Genomic DNA, 25,832 nt, shown 5'->3' on the forward strand with positions numbered 1-25,832 from the left:
TGACTGCGGAGTGGCACCCCGGTGCTCACTACGCATCTGCCGGTTAGAACCAGTTCCAGGGGCGACAGCCCTGGCCTGGGGAAAGTCCGGCAGGGGAGAGGGGTGTAACTACCCCCCTTCCTGGTCCCACCCTTAGGGCAGGACCTAGTCATGTACCCACCCCTTTCTTTAGGATAAAGGCCGGAGCGGGGACCCTTCCAAATTAGATCATCTTTGAATCAAGAACTACTTTCTACGAAAGGACATTCGAGACTCTTCTCAAGATTTCTCCCTTGTGGCTAAGGAGTAGTCACCCTGCATCAGCGGGCACCATCTAAGAACTCTGCGGTTTGCTGTAAGTCCTTCCTCAAGGAATCCGACGGCCCAGCTCGACGAGAACCGGCTTCCCTGGCACCTCTGACCTCTACCCACGTCATCAGCTCAGCTGTGATCTGTGGGTGCGACGAGACCTCGAGGGACCGGCCATCATCAGAACCTGCACGCTCTTAAAAACCAGCACGACCATCGAGGTAACTCTCTGGTGAGTGCTCTGGGGTCCGAGAAGCCCCGACCCTGAGCCGCTCCAGCACCGAAGTGCAGTCTCCCAGCATCTCCACGATCTGCGTGGGGCCCTTCTGCTCGCTGCTCAGCACGTTGTCTGGTCACTAGCCGCTGGCTTGTGTCCTTCTGTGACGACATCCGAAAATCAACACTGCCGATCTGGTTGCTCCAGACTGGCCCTTGCTTCCATCTTTTCGAGAAGCACCCCGGACCCTCCTGGTCCACTCAAGACGCCGACAGCGACATCCGTCGTGGGACAGCTCGCACCTCCACCGTGGTCGCCGACAACGCCTCCTGGTCCGTGAGACTGCAGAGCCTAGCGTCGCCCACTCACCTGGTCGAGGTGACGGCCAACCGGTGCCTCCCTGGTACCCTCTGACTACTGGCTAGTAGTACGAACTTGGTCCCCTCTGCTTTCAGGTTTCATCAATCTCCGATCCAGGCTTGGATCTCTACGAACTATTCATCACTGGTCGCCGGCCAGCAACTCCTTTTCTTCCGGCTCCTGGCTCGTCAGCGAAGACCCCGACGCCTGTAAGACTTGCAGCCGCAGCCCTCGTGGCTAGGTAACTCGGCATTTCGGTGCCTGCATAGCCTCCTTACTCTAGGGTCCCGAGTCCCTCGCTTCCGACTTGCCTTAACCTTTCCGTGTCCCCGGACACTTGTTTTAAACTGTGCACTTGAAGTATTTGCTAAAGAGATTTGGTGTGTGCTTAGTACCCTGTCCTCATAAAGAGTACAGGGCTGTTGTGATTCTTAATAAATATACTGTTTATTTTCATAACACTTGTGTGGTGTCCTTTCACTGGGTGTTCAAGGGGTACATGTGTGGTAAACAGCTGGCTTAACGCGCCCTCTCGAGTCTTTAGCCTTAGACTGCTCGTATCCACGCTACTAGGATAGCTGGTCTATAGGTTGACTTACAACCAAACACCATAAGGGTCGTTGGAACGATACATAGCGGTCGCTAGAATAGCGAACGTTGCATATCGGGCCAACTTCTCACAGGACTCATCTAAGCCGTAGTGCAAAAGGGCTGTCCAAAGTTTTGATCTGTTTACAAAATCGAACGCAGAGGACAAGTCCATAAAGCAAGATAGACTGGCGATCTGCGTGCGATATTGTATTTCCCCAAGATTAGATTTAGATTGAGACACTGTTCAATGGTTCCGACCCTATTACGGAAACCCAATTGGCAGCGTTCCAAAATGCCATTGTCCTCGGTCCAGCACAGGATCTTATTATATAAAATCCGGCCAAGAATTTTTAACGTGTTATCGATAAGGGAGATAGGCCTGTAACAGCTTGGTTGAGAACGGTCTCCCTTTTTAAAAATAGGGACGATAATACTTGTTGACCAGGTGCAAGTGAGGGGAGCAACGGTGAGATTGTTAAAAACATTTAAGAGAAGCGGAGCCCAGACATCAGAATTTGATTTAATGATATCAATAGGTAGGCCATCAGGGCCCGGTGCCTTATTCCCCGCACTCTGGTTAATGCCATCCTCTACCTCAGATAAAGTTAAGTCAACCCTGGGTGAATGGCAAAAGGACAATACGGCCGGCTCAGAATGGTGCGCAGCGTAAATTGTATTAAAATGGTTAACCCAGGCTTCACCTGTGACAGTGCAACTAATCGGGACAAGAGTTGTCCAGAGGAGTGTAGGTCTTTAACAGCTGACCAGAAGAAGTTTCCCTTCTTTAAGTCAGCAGCTCTAGCCAGAACGGCCCAACGACCTTCTAGGATCTCAATTTTCCTTTTGTTTATAATAAGTTTATATCTACGTCTCGCTTTCCTTACTTCACTAAGACAGATCGGTTTAAGAGACAATGCCCTTCGTAGTTCTCTATTTGCCACTGAGCACTCACGGTCACTCATAATTACACAGAAATTATGAAAATGTCACTCATAGCAATCTAAAACCTTGGCAGCTATGTAAAATGCACTCTTGAAGACATACAGCGTTAATGCACTCTTGAAGACATAGAGCGTTACCTTTGGCTTTTATAATACACGGTGTTTTCATTTTACTGCTAATCCAGTAAAGGTTTGTCGTCATAATCTACCCAAGTCCGATCATGAAATAGAATTTACACTTCGCCAAGACCTATACAAGTGTATGCCAACCTAGTGCGCACCACATCACATCCCCGTCAACTAGAAGGCATCGAAAACGTATTCTATTTCCAACTACCGTTTCAACCAAACACGCTCACCTTGCAGTTCTCCTACGCGCCGTTGTTACACTTCGACCTCCTCTTAACTCCCCTTTTGCTTTCTCTTCTTTTCGTGGTATTGCCGAAGACTCTTTTTTCCGATTTGGTTGAATGGATTAGTTTAGTCTGGCGGACGGATACATTGGGTGTATAACCAAAGAGGGCGGAAGCACTCTCACGTACATCTGCCGCGCAAGTATTTTTTTATGGCGTAATTACTTATTCTCTCCAGAAAACATGAGTCTGACTCCACAAGTGGCACGGCTGCGGGAGGCAGCTCTGGTATACCTAGACAGGAGAGGCGGCCTGCAGAAGTTTGTTGAAGATTGCAAAGCATATGATGGTACCACACGCCTTTATGCTTTAAAAGTGGGGTGGGGAAGTTTGCAATTGAATGTATTGTAGCGTTTATGGGTATCTATCTGTCTTTTGCAGACGCTTTATTAAAACCATCGACGTATCTAATAGTACGTTTTGTAAGGCGAATACGTCGCATTTTCAATCTCAACACTTGTCTTGATTTCTAGATTCTGGTCTCCGTATTTACAAAATAAATAGCTATGGGTACTTTTTATTAATTAGGGTATTCAATACATGAATATTTTCCTCCCTGTCCGAAAAGAAGACCATGTGCTAAATTTACTGAATTTTCTGGGGCAGATGTTGAAAACGCAGGATTCTCCTGTTTAAATCTGGGTCGCTTAGTCACCATATACGTAGACCCAGTAGGTGAAACTTTGTGTGTCAAATCCTTTCTATACATTTCTAAGTAATTTTCCATTTGCTTTAGTAATTGATTGGAAACAATTCAGACAGCACTCAAATATGTTTACAGTAATCTAGTCATGTGTTTGCTGTTAGGTTTATATTTTAAAAAGAAAAACCTGCTGGATTTCACTGCTTTTACCATTACTTTTTATGACATACAAATGCAGGTAAAGCCACTGCGAAGACAGAGTTTTGCAAGGAATGACAGAGTGCATTGCACAATTCAAGTTTTTAAATTGTGTTCATATTTTCCAGTGACTCCCTTCTCAGCCTGCAATAGAAGTCTTGGTGGGTTAAGTATGTGGCTTTCTTTTTCCTCCCCGGCAGAAAGGGACATTCAGTCTTCCTTCTTCTCCTCCATATGGTAACACCCACTTCCTCACTCCGCTGTCCACACAAGCAAGAACACAGCAGGTTTAGGGGTGTCTGCTCGATCATCTGGCCACATCCCCTTTCTCAGTAAGGCGCACTGGATTGAAGGGGCGGGGAGTGATAATAAATAGATTTCTTTCCTGCCTCTTGATTTCCACAACCATGTTAGCCAGGAGAAGGAGATAAAAGCAGTTGGTCAGCCTACATCAGGTAACTTTAAATTGGATTCTATTACAGGACTGGAGGCTTCGTATTATGCTTACTCTTTCTTTTACTGACAACACAGCAGCCAATGAAAAACGCTCATTCCGTTACAAAAACTACATTTCCCATGGTGCAAGGCACCAATCACGTCTCATCAGCCCCCATAAGAGCCATCAACAGTCTCAGAATCCTCTTTCTTTGCTGCTCACAGCAAAAGATAAGTGCTCTCATATTATTCTCTAGATAAGTGCTCTCATATTATTCTCTATCATACTATGTTCATGTTTTACGCTGTGTGCGTTATGTAAAAGTGATATGTACCTGTTATAGCCATGTATTGCTTTTCCCATGCCTTTGCTTCACCATATGTGATATATTTCCTTGTTTTCTGTTTTGAGCTTTGACGCGCGTTGCACGACTGATTGGGTCTTAGACGCGTTGGTAGCACTGCTACATTGTTGCATTTGGCTGTTCTACGTAGAAAGAGAGTACCGTTCCGTTTTACACGGACTTTCATGCCGCTTTGGTCGCGTGCTGCAAGCGCGGTTGTCAGGGGCTTCCCTCATCGTCCGACAACTTCAGAGCAGAGCATTTTTCTAGTTTCGACGTGCACAGTTCAATTGGGCTCCATTTGGGCTGGTTTAGGCTTCATTTGGGCTCCAATTGGCTGCGCACGCCCTGACTGCCCGTTTTTGAATTTCACCGCGATTCCTGTGGAGATTCTTCTCCGTCTTCCTGACGCCTGACCGGCAGTAAGAATATTCGCCTTGTGGAGTGGGCACACACTCCTTGTATGCAAATTTGGCTCCTACGTCTTTTAGGCTGCGATAATTTGATTACAGCACTGCTGAGGGAGCTTGGTACTCTTAAGTTAAAGACGTTCTGTGTGCAAGTGGGCTGCCCCCCCTCTTACTCCCTCCATTATCAACCTATTCATATTTTATTATTACTTTGATACTCACCTCAGCTTTGTTATTATTCCAATTACTATTATGGATGACTGGGTGAGGTATGAAGATGAGGAGGAGATTTATTATGACGGACAGGAGACTGTCCTTGAGGATACTATTGTGGACGCGCTGAACGCCTCTGTCCAGCAGTCCATTAACAAGGCTGTGGAGAGCATAGTTCCTAATACTGTGCAACAAGCTTTGGCGGCTGCATTAAAACCTATAACAAAGCAGCTTGAAAGTTTTGCTAAATGTCATGGGTACAGTAAACCTAAGTCCAAGCTTGCTACTCCTTCAGACAAAGTTGGGGCGAAAGAGAAGCAGTGGCCCCATTCACATGCTTTAGATTCCTTACCTCAGAGGGATCATGAGGATCATGCTTATTCTTCTGGAGGCAAAGCTCACGCAAACGCAGACACTGGCACTGACACTACTGACGAGGAAGCCCCTCCTAAAAAGAAGGCTAAGGGAGATGTCTCTTTGGTTCCAGACACTCCACCGACCAACACCCTGTTCACTTTTAATCCAGGTGACATTGTGCATTCCCGCTCTCCCGACTGGGCTCCGCCTCCTGAAGTCTCAGATTATTTGCACGATAACCTTCGCAGGGGATTTGACAAAGAAGTACGTAATAGGCTCCATTCGGAGTGTCTTCGCCCCGATCTTCCATTCAAAGTGGCTGAGACTCCAGAAATAGACGTCAGTCTTCTCACTTTTTTGAAAAAATTTGCCAAAGATCCTAAAAAAGGGATAGACCGTGCTTGGTGCGGTTGTCAGGACAAGCTCCTTGATGTTGCAGGCCCGTTGGCAAAGATTTTGGAAATGGCACTGGTGGCTAAAGAATCCGGTGCTCCCGTGGACCCGGATATCTTGGCGGAATGGACTCAAAGAGCGGTGTACCTCCTTGGCAATGCCAACTGCGCCATATCCACCGAACGGCGCAAATCCTTGCTCATGCGCATGGATTCTAATCTTACTGACCTTGCTGTTGCAGAACCTGGATCTCTTGCAGAGGACAATCTATTCGGCGACCGTTTTCTTACGGACGTCTCAAAGTATGTGGGGAGATTCATCTCCCTGGACAAGGCGCAATCTGGCATAAAACGAGTCTTCCGGCAAGGCCTTTTTAACAGGGCCGGACGAGGCAGGGGACGCTTGTCAGACCGTTTCTATACTCAAGGTCCCCCAAGAGGTGACTATGGCCGCGGCAAAGGAGAATGGGACTCAACTATAGGAGGTACCTTCTACCCCACTTTCCGCTGCTTCAACAGATGCCTTTTCCACGGAGGTGGAAACAGAGCAGGATTCCAGACACAGAGTTCTGCAGGTGAGTTTAGCAGACATTTCTCTACTACCTTTTTGGGGGGTCGGACTCAATTCTTTGTACACAATTGGAGAAAGTTGACACAGGATGCACTGGTCTTACAGACTGTTAAGGGGTTTCATCTAGAGTTCTATCGTTCTCCATTCCAAGACACACAACCCAGGCGACTCCGTTTTTCCCAACAAGAATGCATTTTTATAGACACCGAACTAGGCGAATTGCTGCAAAAGCACGGGATCGCTCACTGCAACTGCAGGCTTCACGATTTTTCCAGCAATATCTATTTAGTCCAAAAGAAAGGTGGTGGTCACAGACTTGTTTTAAATCTGAAAAAGTTTAATCAATTTATGATTTACAAAAAATTTCAAGATGGAGGAAATCCATCTTGTCGTGGACTTGCTGAAAACAGGGGATTGGATGGTCAGGTTAGATCTCAAGGATGCTTATCTCGCCATCATAATGTATCCACCTAATCGCCGTTTTCTACAATTTCAATGGAGAGATCAATGGTTCGAGTATTTGGTCCTTCCTTTTGGGATTTCCTCGGCTCCTTGGTGCTTCACTAAGATAATGAAACCGGTGATTGCACACCTACGAGTACAAGGTGTTTGCATGATTATTTATTTGGACGACATACTAATTATGACTTAGAGTCCAGAATTGGCCAAACATCATCTTCAGATGACAATGTCTCTCTTGCGGAGTTTGGGGTTGGTGATCAACGAACCCAAGTCATCTCTTTGTCCGTCTCAGACAATAGATTTTCTGGGTTTTGTAATAGATTCTCGGACTTCTCAGCTGAGCCTTTTCAAGTCAAAGCTTAAAGATCTCCAGAAGGAGATATTGGCAATTCTCAACAAGCAAATGGTCTCTCTCAGGACAATTGCCAGAGTAGTGGGGCTATTGGTCTCCTCTATCCAAGCGATTTTCCCTGGTCCTCTACACTACCGGGCTCTCCAGAGGTTAAAAATTCAACATCTCCAAAACGGTTTGTCCTACAAGGACCAAGTCCCGTTGTCACAGGAAGTGCGGGAGGAGATGCAATGGTGGCTGGGACACGTGGATGCGTGGTGCGGCAGAGCAATTTTTGGCTCTCAACCCGAGGTTACAATAGAACCCAACGCCACAGGAGGAAGGTGGTCTCCCCAAGAATTGTCCCTACACATCAATTGTCTGGAACTTGTTGCGGGTTCCTTTGCAATAAAGACACTATCTCCCAAGCAGACCTCATGTTGTATCCTTCTCAGGATGGACAACATATCTGCTGTGAGGTATATCAACAAATTGAGAGGCACAAGGTCGTCTCTACTAGTGGAGATTGCCAAAGGCTTTTGGCATTATTGCCTGAGTCGACAGATCACGGTAATAGCGGAATACATTCCGGGCCAATCCAACTTTGTAGCAGACTGGAATTCCAGACACCTCAAAGATTACAGCGATTGGCAACTTCAACCGATCCTTTTCCAATGGTTACAGGAGATTTGGCATCCTTGTCAAATAGACCTGTTTGCGTCCAGACTGAATTGTCAGATTCTGACCTTTTTCAGCTGGAGACCAGACCCGATGGCTAGGGCAACGGATGCCTTCCTTCAAGATTGGTCAGGGGGCTGAACTACGCGTTTTCCCCCTTTCTTTTAAATATCCAGGGTGACGTCGCCCATTGTCAAACAACAAGCGGAAGTGATTTGCGTGACTCCTCTTTGGAGATCACAGCCCTGGTTCCCAGTATTATTGGAAATGAGTTCTGATCTTCCCAGGATGCTTCCTTGGTCGCAATCGCTTCTCCTGGGCCCTCTCAAGGAGCAGCATCCAATAGTCATATCAAAGCGACTGTCTCTGATGGCATGGAGACTTTCCAGCAACAGTGGGAACTGTTGCAGGGAATTTCGGACAAGGCTTCAGCTTTCATCAAGCAAGCCTGGGCTCCGTCCACAAGAAAGCAATATTATTCAGCCTGGAAGGGCTGAATGGGTTGGTGCTTGGAACGACACGTGGATCCCGTGGAGGCAGGACTATCCCATGTCGTGAATTTTCTCTCGGACAAGGCCGCTGGAGGTTTAGCTTATCATTCTATGAATAACTATAGATCCGCCATTTCTGCAGGGCATTCTCAAGTTGATGGTAGGTCTATTGGTATGCATCCTGTGGTATGCAAACTTCTTAAGGGGATATGGGTGGCAAACCCTCCTAAACCTAGGTATTCCACTTTATAGGACGTATCTTTGGTCATATCTCTTTTTAATAGATGGCCAGCGAATAATCTTTTATCCAGAAAACAATTATCTGGCAAATTGGCTATGCTTTTATGACTATCCGCTTCTCGGCGTTCATCGGACGTACGGGCCTTGGATATTTCAGGTAGAGTATTCACTCCAGAGGGAGTTTCCTTTGATATTACAGGGCGTACAAAGACTTTGTCAAGATGTATTGCATATAATGCCTTTCCAGAAAATGACAAATTATGTATTGTACAGTGTTTAAAAGCTTATGAGGAATGCACACGTTCACTGAGACCTGATGATTGTACATAATTGTTAATTGCTTTGCAAAAACCTTTTAAGCCAGTGTCAGCTGCCACTATAGCCAGATGGTTACGTTCTGTTATGCAGGAAGCTGGTATTGATGTTCAAGTGTTTGGAGCACATTCTGTACGTGGTGCCATGGCATCAAAGTCTTATATGTTGGGTTCTACTATCCAAGACATTATGCGATGTGCCGACTGGTCGACTGAATCAACTTTTAAACAATTTTACTATAAACCAGTGGGTGATATAGCCTCAGTGGTGTTTGGCAAGCGTTAAACTAGCCTACTATGAAGCCTCCAGTCCTGTAATAGAATAAAAAAATTGCTAGCATTCGCAGCAAGAATTTTCAATTCTATTAAGGACACGGAGGCGAGGATTATCCCACCCAGATATATTGCAATGTTATTGTACTATTTACCCACCCATATATGATGTGATATGTTTTTCTGTTATACAGAAGTTACGGGTTGTTCTTCTCGTTTCTTTCAGGGTCGGATAAGAAATCCGAGTAGGAGTTTCTTCCAGTTGAAGACTTTAGAGAAAGTCATGGTTACCTGTTAATCTTCATGATTGGAGAACATTGTTCATCATTGATGTTTTGGTTCACACTTGTATTGCCAGTTCGAGCAAAGAAAGAGGATTATGGGACTGTGTTGATAGCTCTTATGGGGGCTGATGAGACGTGATTGGTGCACTTGCACCATGGGAAATGTGTTTTTTGTTAATGAATGAACGTTTTCCATTGGCTGCTGTGTTGTCAGTAAAAGAATGAGTAAGCATAATCCTCGCCTCCGTGTCCTTAATAGAATTGAAAATTCTTGGCGCGAATGCTAACACATTGTTTACTCTACAGCACCCCCCACCAGGAGCATCTTAACCAGAAGTTGCAGCAGGAGGTCCAAGCAAAGAGTTGACCAGCCCACAGGTGCGTAGAAGAGCTATTTCAACAGGCTACTCCATCAGCCCACTTTTTAACCTCTTAGGGCCAAAGCTTTTCCTTCCCTTCAGAGGAAAAAGGAATCCAGGCTTCAGCCTTCAGTGGCCCACTACAAATCCTGAGGCTTAGTACGCAGGCAGGCTTCACCCTCCTAACCAGAACCCCAGTGTTCACTATAGCCTTTCCTTTTCAGTTACTCTCCCAGCTAGAAGCACCACAGGGTCAGAGCCAGAGGGCCATCTGATTCCTTTTGCACCCCACCACATACAATTAACCAATGCAGGCTTAGTTAAGTAGTAATCTAGTCCTCCACAGTCGTGGTCCCAACACATTCAGAATAGCCTGCACTAGGCTCAGAGCAGCAGGTATGTACCAAAGCTTTACTTGTGTATTGTAGTCTTACCACAACCACCACCCAGGGATGCAGTGTCACCTGCTGATCACTTCCTTTGAAGCAAAAAGGAGCAGCTAGGGACCTTTTTCATACACATATTATAGACTCTTCACACAACTAAACTAAGTAATTTGTGTGCTAGTCTAAATCTATCTCTGTGTTAATGGTCTTGTCCAAAACACAGACAAGGGACTCATTTGTCCAGATACCACAAATATGTTTCTGTAACTGTTGGTTAGTTTTTAGCTTTATTTTAGATGTAATTCTGACTAGACTCGGTTTTAGATCTAAGCCACAATGTGCCAACATTTGTGCATGTTGATTTCAAAATATTTTGTATGCCTTTGTGTTAGTGCACTTACTCAGCTGTTTAAACCTCATTCCGGACTAGGATCAAGTTTGCAAGCTTGACACTTCCTTCACTATGCAGCAAGGATTGGCATTTCTAGCATGTTGAGGTTATAGGTCTTTTTCACTGATGTATGCTTTTCATGGTTATGGCCACACAGAAAGGAGTTTTTCTGAAAGATACTGGCCTAGGCTCGGTTTAAAGGCTTTACATGCAGCTCTATTCTGCCTGCAAGAGGAAGGCAATTTTGTATATGCAATTCTTTAGTTATTTGTTTTGTTTCATGAGGCTTGTAGAATGCGCTTCAGATTTGGTGCAACAGCATGAAGGCACACAAGAAGAGTGGGTGAGGGATTGTTACACAGATTGAATATATGAACCAATCTCACTAGTTGTATTCAGACCACTCTAACCATGATTCTGAGAACAGAAAGTGTTTATTGTTTTTCCTGAATTCTGGGCGGCATTTGATCCACATTCTTTTTGGGAAAGAGAATAAGGTACACTTTGTAGGCTTACATGTGTTTTCTTGTGACTATAAAACATTACCTATCTCGCTTTCACTCTTTACCTACCTTTTCCTCGTACTACCTCCTGTATCTTGCCTTGTGGATACCTGACCTTTCTCTCTTAACCTTATGTTTCTGTCGGCCGCACCCATCACTGTCTCACCTGTACTTCACCTGTCTTGTTATAATGTCTCTTTACCTCTCTGCCTATCTCCTTTTTCCCTGTGCCCTCCCATTGCTATTATTCAGCAGAGCTGGGGGGTCACTAGCTAGCCAGAGTAGTGCACACAAAGAAGGAGAGGAATAGTTACATCACGAGTAAGAGAAATAATGAGGAAATCGCTAGATCTCAACCTACGGAATGGTGAAAATCCACTTTGATTTTCTGTGTTGCTGTAAGAGCCTCATTAGTAAATGCTGTGAGAGCTACAATTTCAAATATGTTTTACTGTGATTTGCTGAGGAAACTTTGTTATCAATCGATGACTCCTCCAGGAGGAGGGTGGTTGAGGGAACAAATCTGAGTTAGATAGATTATCTGAAGGAACTGAGGATGTCGTATTAATAGTTTGAATTGACCCTACAAAACGTGGAGAGGATGAAAGTCTAGGCCCTTCCCCCGTTGATAAGTGATAGACTCATAGATCCCCAAAGAAAGTCCACACAATTCACGCAGAGTCAATTTTAGAGACCCCTTGTCTTTCGGTAGAGTCCTAAATACCCATCCGCTCCTCATACTGCAAGCCTGCCTTAAGTTTAAAGTACTTTGTGGCGCACTTCCAAATTGAGCTGAAGAATGGGGAGACATTCTTATCTTTGATCCCATATGTTATGCTCTTTTCATCTTTATCACGTCCTTACCCTTTTTAGGTGGATTGCCTTTACCCCTTTTATGCCCGATAACAGTTCAAATGATCGGCGAGAAGGGGGAGAGTAAGGATTTAGCAAAGCCATTTGTTAATGAGCCCTGTAGCTTCTTCTGACTGTCCTCCAATAGAACTACAGTTTAGGCCAGATGAAATGAGGGTCCACTATAGGTCCAAATTAAATAAACACCTCCCTTTTACAGCTACTGGGCTTTGCCAAACGGGGACCTTGAAAAGCTCAATACTTTGATGGACTTAAATCTCCATCTCTAACTTCCTGTCCCCCTTACAACGTCTTTGTGGAGGTCAACTTAATTAGGAGCTCTCAAAAGCTGACTGCAGACAATTGGCAGCCTCTACACGAGACACCCTGCTGCGCGCCCTACCCTCCTGGCTCCCTGGTGGGATGTGGACACAGTGGTGTTGGCAGGTCTCCTGCTGCCCTCCAGCAAGGGAAACTGGAGGTATGTTAGGATGATCCTCCACAGCTACTCGTGCAGGATATGTGTAGCTCTTGGAGCTCTTAAAGTGACAGGAATTTCACAGTCATTTGAGTGAGGCTTGCATTGAAGCATTCACTGGCAAATATGAGTTTGTAGAATTCCTCTAGGTCAACATACATGGTTCACTGCATGGTGTACAATAAACCCCCCCTCGTTGTGGGCCCATTGGCCCATATAGTTGACGTGGGACTCTGGCAGCAAGCCAGAAAGGTTAAAATTAATTTTGAATACCGCAGTGGCTGTGGACCAAAGCTGCTTCCTGGTGACTCCCCCTCTCAGCCTTGGCGACTGGACGTCTGGGCATCCTCGCTCCACTCCACTCTTCTTTGCTTCACACCTCTGCACTCCCCAGAACTCGTGTCTATGGACACGCACAACCACGGGTGCCTTCTTTTTAGAGGACGGAAGCGGTTGACTAAAAAGTATGAGCATAGACCTTTTGGTGTTGTTTGTAAGGCTTTTCCAGTCCTAGCCTTTCCTGGTTCAATAAAAGCGGTAGCACAGAGCACAATCTCCAGAGGAACTGAAGAATAGGCCATCAAACCCATTCTTTGCCAGGAAGTGAATCCTCCCCATCTGCCCTCCAACAGCAAAGAGAAGTGTCCAGTGATTATCTGGACTTCCCTAAGTTGCTCTCAGATTAATGTGTTTATCCACTGAACAGGTCCCATTAATTAGGATTTGTCACTGCCTGCTCTCTGGCATCCTCTCATGATGCTATTTTGCTGATGCAAGCACCGGTCGATGAATATTCTTTGTGCTCGGACTATTGAAAGCTCACATTCCGCTTTTTTTCCCTTTAGTCTAATCACTCTATTTAGAACATAAGAATGAACTGATCAGTTTGCCACAAAGGCGTCCATGGGGCACCCATCAAAATGTGAGGCCCTTTATAAAGACCGTGTTGTCATGCAGATTGGGGCTTTTGAAACATTTTTGTTAATGACAACACTGACAACACTGAAGCTTGAGTTTGAGGTTACAAATCTTTTTGTGTTGTGCTGTCTTTGTTGCCCATTATTTAAAATAGAGTAGTGGGAGGATGGTGTGGTTGTTTCACTGTTTTCATTTGGGCATTCCACTGAACACTCATTTGTGAGTAATACCTTAATAAAGCATTTAGTTCCCCTTTTCCTCTACCCTCTTTGCTCATGAGATGCAGGATGTAGGCAAGATAAAGTGACACTTCACTGAGCTCTTACCTTGCTTTTACATGAAAGTGATTTCTTGAATATGCTCTTTTATGCTCTTGTACTTCCACCAAAATTTTTTTTAAATTGTGTTGTACTACTTTGTAGTCTTTGAGTTCTCATCTTACCTGTGTGCATATCACTACTCAAACCATCCTAGAATGAGTTGCTTTATGTGACCAGCTTAACTGCAGATGGTTTTATGTACAGTCTACTGCTGTGTACACTACTTCTAAAAATACAATTAAAAAATGGCCCATTTTATAGTGAAGGCTGTAAAAGGAAGATACTATGTGGTTGTCGTTGACTGTCAGACTATAGCCAGCACTTTTAATACTTTTGTTGATGTAGAGAGTGAAGTAAAATTCAAGGTCAAAGGGCTGTGTTAACCCCAGACCCACTCATCCAGTTTGAAGTAAATGTGTGTGTCTTCAGCTTCCAAAGGATAACTAAGGGCAGCCAGATTCGGCAAACAAACTTTACATATGTTAAAGAAATTAGAGCGCAAGCCATGCATTTGTCTTGCTGTTCGAATGATTCTTCGCTAATGTTCAGCAGCATGTTTTCTGTCCTGCACACTTAGCAAATCACATGGCTATTTATGTGGAGGTTCAGTGATCATCAGTGTTTCTAGTGCTTTTGCCTTGCATTGTGGGATAGAAATTGGTCTATAGATGGGTAAGATGACCGGGACTGCAACTTATTTTTTGTAGAAGTGGCATGATTCAAAATTTCAAATTAAGTGTTAACAAAGTGTAGCTGTGATCTTTGTCTTGATCAGTATAGAATCTCCCCGGTAGACAGTGAAAGTGAAATGGATCTGGAATGGTCAAGACGTTAGTTTAATTTCCTGCAATGAGTATTTTGTCTCAAAGCCTTGGTTGCCTGGCCATAGCCAGTAGCCCCTTAACTGTTATGACTAGCTCACAGGAAAGCCTGAACAGCAAGTGAAGGTATTGAGATGCTTGCTCACCATCTATACAACTCTATTTTTCTTAAGTTGAGCCATAAACTTAAGAACAGGCATACTGTTATTCCCCTACCACATTCTTGTACAACCATAACCACAGTGTCCCAAGTGAACATGCACTACCCACAGACATGAACTAGTTTTCATCTACACAAAACATCACACGCGCAAAATGAAAACAGAAGGGTTACATTCATGGAACACTGAAGAGCCATTTATAGAGGATGGCAAAAAGCTAGCAATGCTGTCGTGCAAAAAAACGTGTGAAAGGGGACGATGAGCATGGGGCATTCAAAGTGGAATGATGCAGTGGTGGTGGTCAGTGGGCAGGAGTATTAGGCGTCACAAGGAAACGACCCCAGATGGACCACTATTAATCTACTGTAGAGGGTTCTGCACTCTTCTTGTCCTCATACCTAGACAATGATTTGTGCTTGTTGCAATATTTTTGGCAAAAATGCAGAGAGAGAGGTAGGAGAGCTCTGCACTCTGTCAGTAATTTTGGGATGGGTAGTTGCAGCAATTATTGGAGGTTCTTTGTGATTCAAAGTTACTCACAGCAGTGCTTGTTCTTTAGATCACAGCAATGGCAGTATTTGTCCTCAACTCCTAGAGTACTTACCCTACTTCTACCTGGGAAGAAGCCAACTTTCTTGTCCAGTTGTACAAAGTATCTTCAAAAAAAGGTTGACTTCTCATCTGGCTTAGAGATCTTGTTTATATCTGGAAACCTTGGTAGTTGGACCCAAGTACGCTGGACCCTCCACATGCCTTGCAGGGAGGCACCCTCAAGTTTCGTTACGCCAGTGGCTACTGGAAAGGTGCACAGTCATGCATGTTTCTTTAGGGACGGCAGGCATCCCATAATGTTCTCTGCTGTGTATCCAGTCCTCAAGCGGTACAATAGGGGGTGGTGATGGACGGAGCATCTGAATCAATCAAACACTCACACCCAGTCAAAAGATCTGGGTTTAATCCATCACCGTTCTTTAGCCCACTCTGCCACCCCAGTTCAGACATGGCTATATGCAAATCAGTCTGACCCTGTACCTCATGGGAACAGTCCAACCCGAACTGCCAAGCCATGTCTTCCCTGGACCGGAAACAAGCTTCCGAGGACCGGTTTCTGGCATTCCAGCCGTCTTCAGCCCGGCTTGCTTGAATCCAGTGGCAAAGTGAGCAAGGGACTCACGTCTGAGCATACCCTGCCACACTTATGGCGGCCAAAAGCGGTACAATAGGGGGTGGTGATGGACGGAGCATCTGAATCAATCAAACACTCACACCCAGTCAAAAGATCTGGGTTTAATCCATCACCGTTTTTTAGCCCACTCTGCCACCCCAGTTCAGACATGGCTATATGCAAATCAGTCTGACCCTGTACCTCATGGGAACAGTCCAACCCGAACTGCCAAGCCATGTCTTCCCTGGACCGTAAACAAGCTTCCGAGGACCGGTTTCTGGCATTCCAGCCGTCTTCAGCCCGGCTTGCTTGAATCCAGTGGCAAAGTGAGCAAGGGACTCACGTCTGAGCATACCCTGCCACACTTATGGCGGCCAAAAGCGGTACAATAGGGGGTGGTGATGGACGGAGCATCTGAATCAATCAAACACACCCAGTCAAAAGATCTGGGTTTAATCCATCACCGTTCTTTAGCCCACTCTGCCACCCCAGTTCAGACATGGCTATATGCAAATCAGTCTGACCCTGTACCTCATGGGAACAGTCCAACCCGAACTGCCAAGCCATGTCTTCCCTGGACCGGAAACAAGCTTCCGAGGACCGGTTTCTGGCATTCCAGCCGTCTTCAGCCCGGCTTGCTTGAATCCAGTGGCAAAGTGAGCAAGGGACTCACGTCTGAGCATACCCTGCCACACTTATGGCGGCCAAAAGCGGTACAATAGGAGGTGGTGATGGACGGAGCATCTGATTCAAGATAGCCTGGCTGATGAGGATTATGAATCCGAAACCGGTCCCAGGATGCTTGTTTCCGGTCCAGGGAAGACATGGCTTGGCAGTTCGGGCTGCACTGTTCCCATGAGGCACAGGGTCGGACTGATTTGCATATAGCCATGTCTGAACTGGGGTGGCTGAGTGAACTAAAGAATGGTGATGGATTAAACCCAGATCAGTTGACTGGGGGTGAGTGTTTGATTTGTTCAAACGTTCCGTCCATCATCCCCTTTTGTATCGCTTTGTTCGCCCTAAGTGTGGCAGGGTATGCTCAGACGTGAGTCCCTTGTTCACTTGGCCACTGGATTCAAGATAGCCTGGCTGATGAGGATTATGAATCCGAAACCGGTCCCAGGATGCTTGTTTCCGGTCCAGGAAAGACATGGCTTGGCAGTTCAGGCTGCACCTGAGGCACAGGGTCAGACTGATTTGCATATAGCCATGTCTGAACTGGGGTGGCTGAGTGAACTAAAGAATGGTGATGGATTAAACCCAGATCAGTTGCCTGGGGGTGAGTGTTTGATTTGTTCAAACGTTCCGTCCATCATCCCCTTTTGTATCGCTTTGTTCGCCCTAAGTGTGGCAGGGTATGCTCAGACATGAGTCCCTTGTTCACTTGGCCACTGGATTCAAGATAGCCTGGCTGATGAGGATTATGAATCCGAAACCGGTCCCAGGATCCTTGTTTCCGGTCCAGGGAAGACATGGCTTGGCAGTTCGGGCTGCACTGTTCCCATGAGGCACAGGGTCAGACTGATTTGCATATAGCCATGTGTGAACTGGGGTGGCTGAGTGAACTAAAGAATAGTGATGGATTAAACCCAGATCAGTTGACTGGGGGTGAGTGTGTGATTTGTTCAAACGTTCCGTCCATCATCCCCTTTTGTATCGCTTTGTTCGCCCTAAGTGTGGCAGGGTATGCTCAGACGTGAGTCCCTTGTTCACTTGGCCACTGGATTCAAGATAGCCTGGCTGATGAGGATTATGAATCCGAAACCGGTCCCAGGATGCTTGTTTCCGGTCCAGGGAAGACATGGCTTGGCAGTTCGGGCTGCACTGTTCCCATGAGGCACAGGGTCAGACTGATTTGCATAGAGCCATGTCTGAACTGGGGTGGCTGAGTGAACTAAAGATGGTGATGGATTAAACCCAGATCAGTTGACTGGGGGTGAGTGTTTGATTTGTTCAAACGTTCCGTCCATCATCCCCTTTTGTATCGCTGTGTATCCAGTCCTGGCAGACTTCAGACACTCTTTGTTGTTGCTGGCTTTCAGCTTCCTTGTCTGGTTTGGATACAGGATGTGGGGAACAGACAGTCTGCTTTGTGAAGGTGTTGGCCATGTGTTTAACCACAATCCTTTGTTCATGTATCGCATCTGTGTCCACAGGCTAATCTGTTGCAACTGGCTTAATCCAGGAAATGTGGACACATAGTTCTCACCCCCTGCCCCATAGTAGATTATTACAAACAAAACACATACATGTGGTCTGTAGTTGCTACTGAGGGAATGCTGATGAGCTCAGAGAGACATGCATGGAGTAGAAGGTAAGCTACGTCTGGCTACAGTTAACCCTGCAACGGTGTCTACAACCATGGTACAAAATATGCACAAAGGGACATTTAATCACTCACACCTCTTACACTCTGGAGGACCGAATTTGTCAGTCATGACTAACCATACAGATTTCTACAAAAGAGCTTTTAAGAATTCATTCAGTTTGAGGTGCAAGTGCATATTACCTCACCAACTAAAAAGCATGCTGCAAACCCTTAGTAGTGACATAGTCTGATAAAGGACACTGTAATCACCCTTGATAAAGAGTGTCCCCACTTTGAGTAGACACTTAGTTTCCAGTAGTCTAGAACATTGTTCAAAGTGCAAAATCATTTGGAATATGTGGCAGGAGACTCCTGATCAAGTTGTTTGCACAGAAAACATATTGGGTAAACCAAAAAAGCCAAAAATATCAGTATGGCGAATGGCGAGTGCAGTAAGCACTTTTGACCCTAAATGCCCAACTGTGCATTCCAGTAAACAGGCATGTGCACCTGAGGTATGTTAAGCTGCCACTAAAGTCAGTCATCATGTAGCCTGGTAATAAGAGAGTGGTAGCCACCCTTACTACTGTTATATGTGTTCTTTGGTGTACCTCATAACAGAGGGTAAGCTCTGCTGTCAATTGTTAAAAATGGGAGCATCTGCAGTGGGGAAATAGATCATTCAATCAATGAGAGAAGAATATAAAAAAGGAAAAAACAAGGAGAGCATGTCCACTCCTCAGTCTTTGCAAGGATTGCAGAGGACTTCTGTTCTGTCAACTACACTCTTCTGCATTAATAAGAACTTTGTGGTGACAAGTTTGTTCAGATTTCTTTTAGATGTGAGTTAAATTGTGGTAGACTGGAAGGTGGGTCTTGAAGGGCAAGAAGTCAGCATCAGACAAATTCACAGCTGACATGGGTTTAGGTTGGTGACTTGGTAAACAGTAGTAGGGACTCATGGAATTGGATCTCATCTGGGACGACTGATAGCTTTTATGCTTGTCTTCAGATTGTTGTAGATGTTGATAGTAAAGAAGAGCTACAAAGTAAACATGATAGCCACACAGCAACCACAGGGATCGATGGTGAGTCAATAAGTTGATTTGAAGGACTAGATCCAGATGAGTTGGTGGTACCAGGACACAAAAGGCACGATTTGCCTTACCTCTTTTTTGCTAATAATATTGATTTGTATGTATTTTTAGATCTTTAGTTGAAGTAGAGTAGATTAACTTCTAGCTAGCTGAAATAGATTTGAAAAGGTGTTTTAGCTAAACCAGCTGTGACAGGACTATGTCTAAGGTTGAAGACAGTTGATTATATTTCATAAAATTGATTGCCTAACGACTGAATCTTGCCAGAGCACTTGAAATGGCTTTGTTTTTTATGGGTACTCTCTTTTCAGTATCTTTGTTATTGTAGGGGAGGTTGTATTTATGTGCTGAACGGTGCACATTGGTCATCCATAGACTCCAATTAGGGTGGCCATGAATGCTTTAATGCCCTTACTAGAAGTTTTAGTTACATGCTTGAAAACCTGAATGTCATAGTCCTTTATGCAGCACGAGGAAAGGTCTTGTCAACATAAATGCAATGCCTTAGCGATGTTAAATGTTTGAGGTTTTTGCTGGACAGGAGCCTAATTTCCTTGACTCTAATATGGCTGCTATTGTTTGTTCTGTAGAGAGTCTAGTGGTCCTACTTCCCTTTTATGTCAAAAACTTCTAAATAGGGTTCCAAACTGTTCACCTAATGCATTCAATGTGGGCTCTCATGTTGAAAAAGATTTCTCCTAGATGTTGGTATCTACGTATTATTGCACTGTAACCAATCTTAGACGTGATTAGGGCAAAGTTTTTGCCGTCATTGGTTTAAGGAAGGGAGGTCTATCCAGGGAAGCTTTGAAGGTGACTTGACCTTGTCCAGTGAAGCTTAGTCGAAAGTCTATTTCCCCCCCCCCAGTGTAGCTGTTCAAGCACAAATTAGATTGGTGTTCCGCTTACTAAAATGAGTTGGCAATGAAAGTGAAGTACTTTTTTTTTTTTTTAAATCAAGTCATGACAGGAGAAAAAACCACGTGGAACGTACATTGGCAATATCGTTACGCTACAAGTGATGCTTGAGACATAGCGATCACGAAACAATAATTACAGTCCCCTATGAAACATATTCAGATTTTATTCACAATATCTTCTCTCGATCTTGGAGGTTCACATATCTCTCCCCTGTGATTGTTCCATTGTCCCCAAACTTGTGTCCATTTATTCGGGCAACCCCCTGGCTTCGTATATGGACTTTTCTGTGACCATGCACCAGTCCATATCTTTACCCCATTCTTCAATACTTGGTGGGCTCTGAGCCATCCATAGTTTTGCAATGTTTCGTTTTGCCACCATCAGCCCCAAGGTAACCCACATTCACTCCTTGGAATTTAGGTTGGTAGGGCCCCATACATTTAGGAGGGCCAATTTAATGTTACAATCTATCTGCTGTCCCAACATTTCTTCCATAAGGTTCGCTACCGCCTCTCAATATCTCTGGATAGTCATGCATTCCCAAAGTGTGTGGACAAAGGTTCCCTCCTGCCCATACTGCCTTACACAGCCACCATCTGAGCTATATCCCATGCGGACCAAAAATGACTCAGACAGATAGGACTTGTGGAGAAGCTTCAGCTGCACCAGGCAAAGCCTGGAGGAGATGGCCACCTCACGAGAGGAGGGCACCGCCGTCAGCCACTCGTAATCATCCAATCTCGCTACGTCTTGGTTCCATTCAACCCTTAGGTGTGTCAGGGGATCTGCCATGTTGTTAATCAGTTTTTTGTAAATGAGTGATATGGCCTTCTCCGGTAGGTCGCCGTCTAGAACTCTATCTTTGAGTGGGGTGGGCTGGGGGAGTGCACTACCTTTAGGGAGAACCGCAAGTAAGGCAAGTCAAATTTGGAGATACCTAAAGTGTTCCGATTGCGCAAAGTCATATTCCTGCTGCAACCAGGGAAAAGGGACCACCTCACCTGATTTCCACAAATCACCCACCTGGATATACCTATGAGGTCCCAGCGATCAAAGCCCCTTGAGCGAATCAGCCTGCCCAATTGTTCGCTATGCTAGAGTGGTGTGGCCTGTGTGAGTTTCCTCTCCCATCCCAAACTTTTGGTAGCCGCCTTCCACACCTGCACCGCAGGCTCAGTTAGGCCCAGCAGGGCAGGTTTCAACGACTGCACATAAAGGGCCCCATCGAAGTTGCCTCCTGGGAAGATCCATCTGTCGATCTGGAAGGCCGGGTCAGCCTGTGTTCTATACATACATTGGTTAATCACTGCTAGGTGTTACCCCCAATAGTACTTTTGTATGTCTTGAAGTCCGATGCCCCCATCGAACCACCCTATGGTGAGCTTGTGCGTTGCGATACGAGGTGGTGTCCCCTCCCACAGCAGGTCCCATATGATACAATCGATAAAATGCGAGGATTCAACAGGGTAGGGAGTATTATGCAAAGCGTATAAAACCCAGGGAAGGGACATCATTTTGAAGAGGGCTCCACGCCCCAAGAGAGACAATGGAAACAATTTCCAATGTAGGATGTCAGCTTTAAAACGCACGAGAGGCGGCAGAAGATTGTGATCATAAAATCTGGACACATCTTTAGAGACCCAGATCCCCAGGTATTTGAAGCCGTCAGCAGCTTCCGCCAGTAGATATCCCTGAGGGAGTAAAGGTGTCTTTCCATAGAGGACATATAGCACTGATTTAGTCCAGTTTATAGAATAGCCAACATGTATACCAAACACATGAAATATGTCGAGGACCACATTGAGGGATGCAACCGGGTATGCCAAATAAAGCAAAATATCATCTACATACAGCGATATATGGTCTTCCCATCCAGACATCCATTTAAGGCCCCTAATGGCGGGGTCTTTGCGGACCCACATTGCCAGCGGCTCAATGGCCAGGGCAAAGGGAACAAGGGGCATCCCTGGCTGGTAACCACTACTTGGGCGAGCGGCTGTTGGTAGAGAAGACAAACCCAACTCATAAACTCGGGGACAATCCCCAATTTGTGAAGGACTGCAAACATATAGGGCCACTCAATGGTGTCAAATGCAGAAGCAGCCTCAATGGAGACCACAACAGCGTCCTCTCTAATTGTGTTGGCACTGCACAACACCCCATGGAGCCTACGCAAATTGAGGGAGGTGTTCCTAGCGGGCATAAACCCCGACTAGTCCAGGTGGCCCACACGGGTAATGACCCTGAGCAGACGAGAGGCAAGGACATTTGCCAGGATTTTCACTTCGCAATTAAGCAGCGAGATGGGTCTGTAGGATGAACACTTGTTACTCGGTTTGCCCACTTTATGAATGACAACGATATTAGCAAATTTCTGATCCTCGGGCAGGATTCCCATCTTATTACTTTCACAAAACATTTTGGTGAGATAGGGTGCTGTCTTGCCTGCAGTAAGCTTAAACAATTCAATAGGCAAGCAGTTGAGGCCCGATGCTTTCCCACTGCATAAGTAGTGAATGGCTTTTTCGACCTCTGTAACTGTGATATCTAGGTCAAGATCGGAACGCTCCTCGTGGGTGAGAGAGGGCAATGAAATGTCCTGCAAAAGTGAGGCAGCCTCCTCCTCCGTGTGTGGTGTTTGGGACGCATTGAGTGGCTGATAATATTGATCGAATGTATCTGCTATATCCTGGGGGGCAGTGAGGCGGAAGTGAGAGTCTGTCTCTATCTCAACCACAACGCGATGAGCCTGATCTCTACGATCTAGCAAGGATAACAGTTTGCCACCCTTATCGTCTACGCCATAAATTCTGCTGAGCTTGGCCCTATGGTGCGACTTGGCAGCCTCAGTTGCCAAGTCGGTATATTCCTTGACTTTAATATGCAATTTCTGCCGCACCTCCGCCGAGTCGTTTAGCCGAAGGGTTTCCTATAAGTATAGGATTTCTCCCTCCAAGCGAGTCATATCTGCACACTTCTCTTTCCGCTGTCCCGAGATCTGGGCCAAAGCCACCCCTGTATAACGGCCATGTAGGCCTCCCAAAGCGTTGTTGTCGAGTCTACCGACCCAACATTCTCCTGGAAGTAAAGGTCTGACTCACTTAAGATCTTATCTCTGATTTGGGGAGTCATAAGATTATAGGGGCTGTATGGCCAACCGTGGGCTCCCCCACCTCCAGGCGACATAGGATAGGTGAATGGTCGGAGATCTCCCTGGCCAAGTGCTGTATTTTCTTCATACTGTCAAGTTGGTGTGCGAGCGTCAGAACATAGTCTATGTGGGACATACTACGGTGTGCACCTGGGTAGAAAGTGTATTGCTGCTCGTGCGGGTGAAATCTCCTCCAGACATCCACCAGGCCCTTCGCCCCAAGAAAGTTGTGGGTCCACGTGTAGGAGGGCGGCAAGGCCTTCTTGGGCCATCGGTCAAGGGAGTCCGAGACAATGGAATTGAAATGGCCCCTGATCAACACTCTGCCTTCCGGCAAGGCTAGGAGGAGATCCCCAAGGTCTGCAAAGGCTTGGGTGTGCAATCCCGGCGGTACATAGACAGAAAGGATTATGTGCCCCTCCCAGGCCCCGTAGGCGGCAACGAACCTACCCAGGACGTAGGTACAGACAAGGTCAATTGTCATGGGGAATGATTTCCGGACCATTATGCCCACTCCCCGGGAACCAGAACAAAAAGCTGAGTGTGCCACAAGTTGGAAACCCCATCGCGACATGGCCCTACAAGCATTTCCAAGCAAGTGCGTCTCTTGTAAGAGGACTACATCGGAGGAGTGTTGTTTCAAAAATTGGAGCACTATACCCTGCTTGATCTTCTCTCCCAGCCTGTTGACGTTCCACGACAACAGCTTGAGCCCCTGTCTAGTCGTCGTGCCCATTGAGCCCTATTGCATGTTCATTCAGTTGCAGAGGGAGTCTCCCGCGAATGCCCCAAGGGGGGGGGGGGGGGGGAAACACATCAGTAGACCACATTCCCTTCATAGACAGAAATACCAAAACCATATAACTAGTGATTGCCTTTCCTTGGAGCCAGTCATATATGTGTACAACAAGAGTACAAAGTTCCTCTATGATTCAATATAAAGATGGGGAGATACTGTACAGTAGAGTGAGTCATTTATTACCACTTATGTGTATGCAAAGAAGGGGGGAATTCCCCTTGTCGGAACTAGGGCTCTCACACACCCAGCAAGCTAGGTGTCATGCTTCATCTTATGAGCCTGCCCCTCATCAGGTCGGCGCTGATGGGCACCCAGACCGGGGCTCTTTATCAAGAATCTTTTGTTCCTGCCGGTGGGGGTGAGGGGCCTGATGTGTGTAGATGTGAGGGGTTGTGAATCTAAAATAGGTCAGTTAGTCCTAACAATCAGTTTATTAAGAAGGTAAACTGCCTTATTTAAAAGAGAAAGAGGGACAAAGGACTAGTGACAATGTATCTAGTTGTATGTGACCTGCTCTCGTCAGGGCACTTCCTCAGGATAAAAGTAACGCTATCTACACTGAAAGGGTAAGCGAACTATTCATACCACGTTCTTTGGTTGATAACCTACAATGGTAGAAGAAAGGGAAACATATTGAAAAAAATATGATCTCTGCAATCATACAGTATCTCATCAATTTATTTTCTAAAAAATGTCAAAGGGGGCAATAGTGCTGGCGGACGAATAATAAACACACAAGGTTATCACAGTATCATACTGTGCAGGCCAGTGAACTAGTAATGAATACCACTATTGTGTGCTTAATTGTACTATAAGAATACTTTAAAACTTATTGGCAAGAGAATCACATGGAGTCAGGACAGTTTTGGAACTCACCTATACTGTCATCAAGTAACTACTTGCAACAGCAGCCTGCGGTTGAAAAGGACACCAATTGGGTCCTGTGAGAAAAATAAAAGTTAAAAATGTTTTGTTAATTACAGGACACTCAAATGAGCATGTCTAGACTGGTTGCATGGAAGGTTGCTAGACCACTAAATGAGTTATGGATCAGGAGTCCTGGTAATAAGACGGTGACCCAACCCTCATGGAATAACCTCACTTTGTGTGCACTGTGGGGCAGCAAGGTGGCAAACCTGTGCCGCATGAGCGTCCGAGGAGATATCGGTGGTACCAATAGATCCAATGCGTCAAGCAACCAGGGCAAACAACCGTAATACCCAAAGTAAAACCCAATAATGAGGCGCCACAGGTAGATCTGAGGTTATGGATCCGTTCCATACAAAACGCACTCACCTCCGATAGCGGTCCCCCCCCCCATCCCTCACTATAAAAATAACTCTGAACAATACATTGGATGAGGTGCATGACGAAGACGTGGTGCGAACAGGATGCCCACCCTCCAAACTCACAAATGACCCAACAAAAAGAGATAAAAGCTGACAAAAAAACCCAACCCCCCAAAAAAACCTTCCACCCCCTCCTTGCCTCCCTGCATGGCGGGCAAGAAACCACCTGCCTCCCCAAACTTGCAGAGTATCTTTTGCCCACCCTAGAAAACTTGTAGGTGCATGTACCAACCCCACTTCCCATAACAGCGTTTTGTGGCGAACTTATGTCCCCAGCACATGTCCCTAGAGGAGGCGCAAAGCTGTGCAATAGTACCATTCAGTGTGTACCCCTAACACCCAACTTTATATACACAGTTACGTCTCTGTTGTCTTCATCAGCCGCAATTCAGATGAATACTCAT

General features: G+C 45.8%; 1 protein-coding gene across 1 annotated transcript in view; it reads left to right on the top strand.

Moving 5' to 3' along the window:
• Window positions 1-2,993: 2,993 nt before the first annotated feature.
• MCMDC2 (minichromosome maintenance domain containing 2) overlaps window positions 2,994-25,832 on the top strand; it is a 1,367,419-nt gene continuing 1,344,580 nt past the window's right edge. The window contains exon 1 of the mRNA XM_086965823.1: window positions 2,994-3,099. Coding sequence (XP_086821949.1) covers window positions 2,994-3,099 — 106 coding nt within the window. The remainder of the gene's footprint in view (window positions 3,100-25,832) is intronic.

Source organism: Lissotriton vulgaris, chromosome 4_1 (genome assembly GCF_964263255.1).
Source record: "Lissotriton vulgaris chromosome 4_1, aLisVul1.2, whole genome shotgun sequence".
NCBI classification, from domain to species: Eukaryota; Metazoa; Chordata; class Amphibia; order Caudata; family Salamandridae; genus Lissotriton; species Lissotriton vulgaris.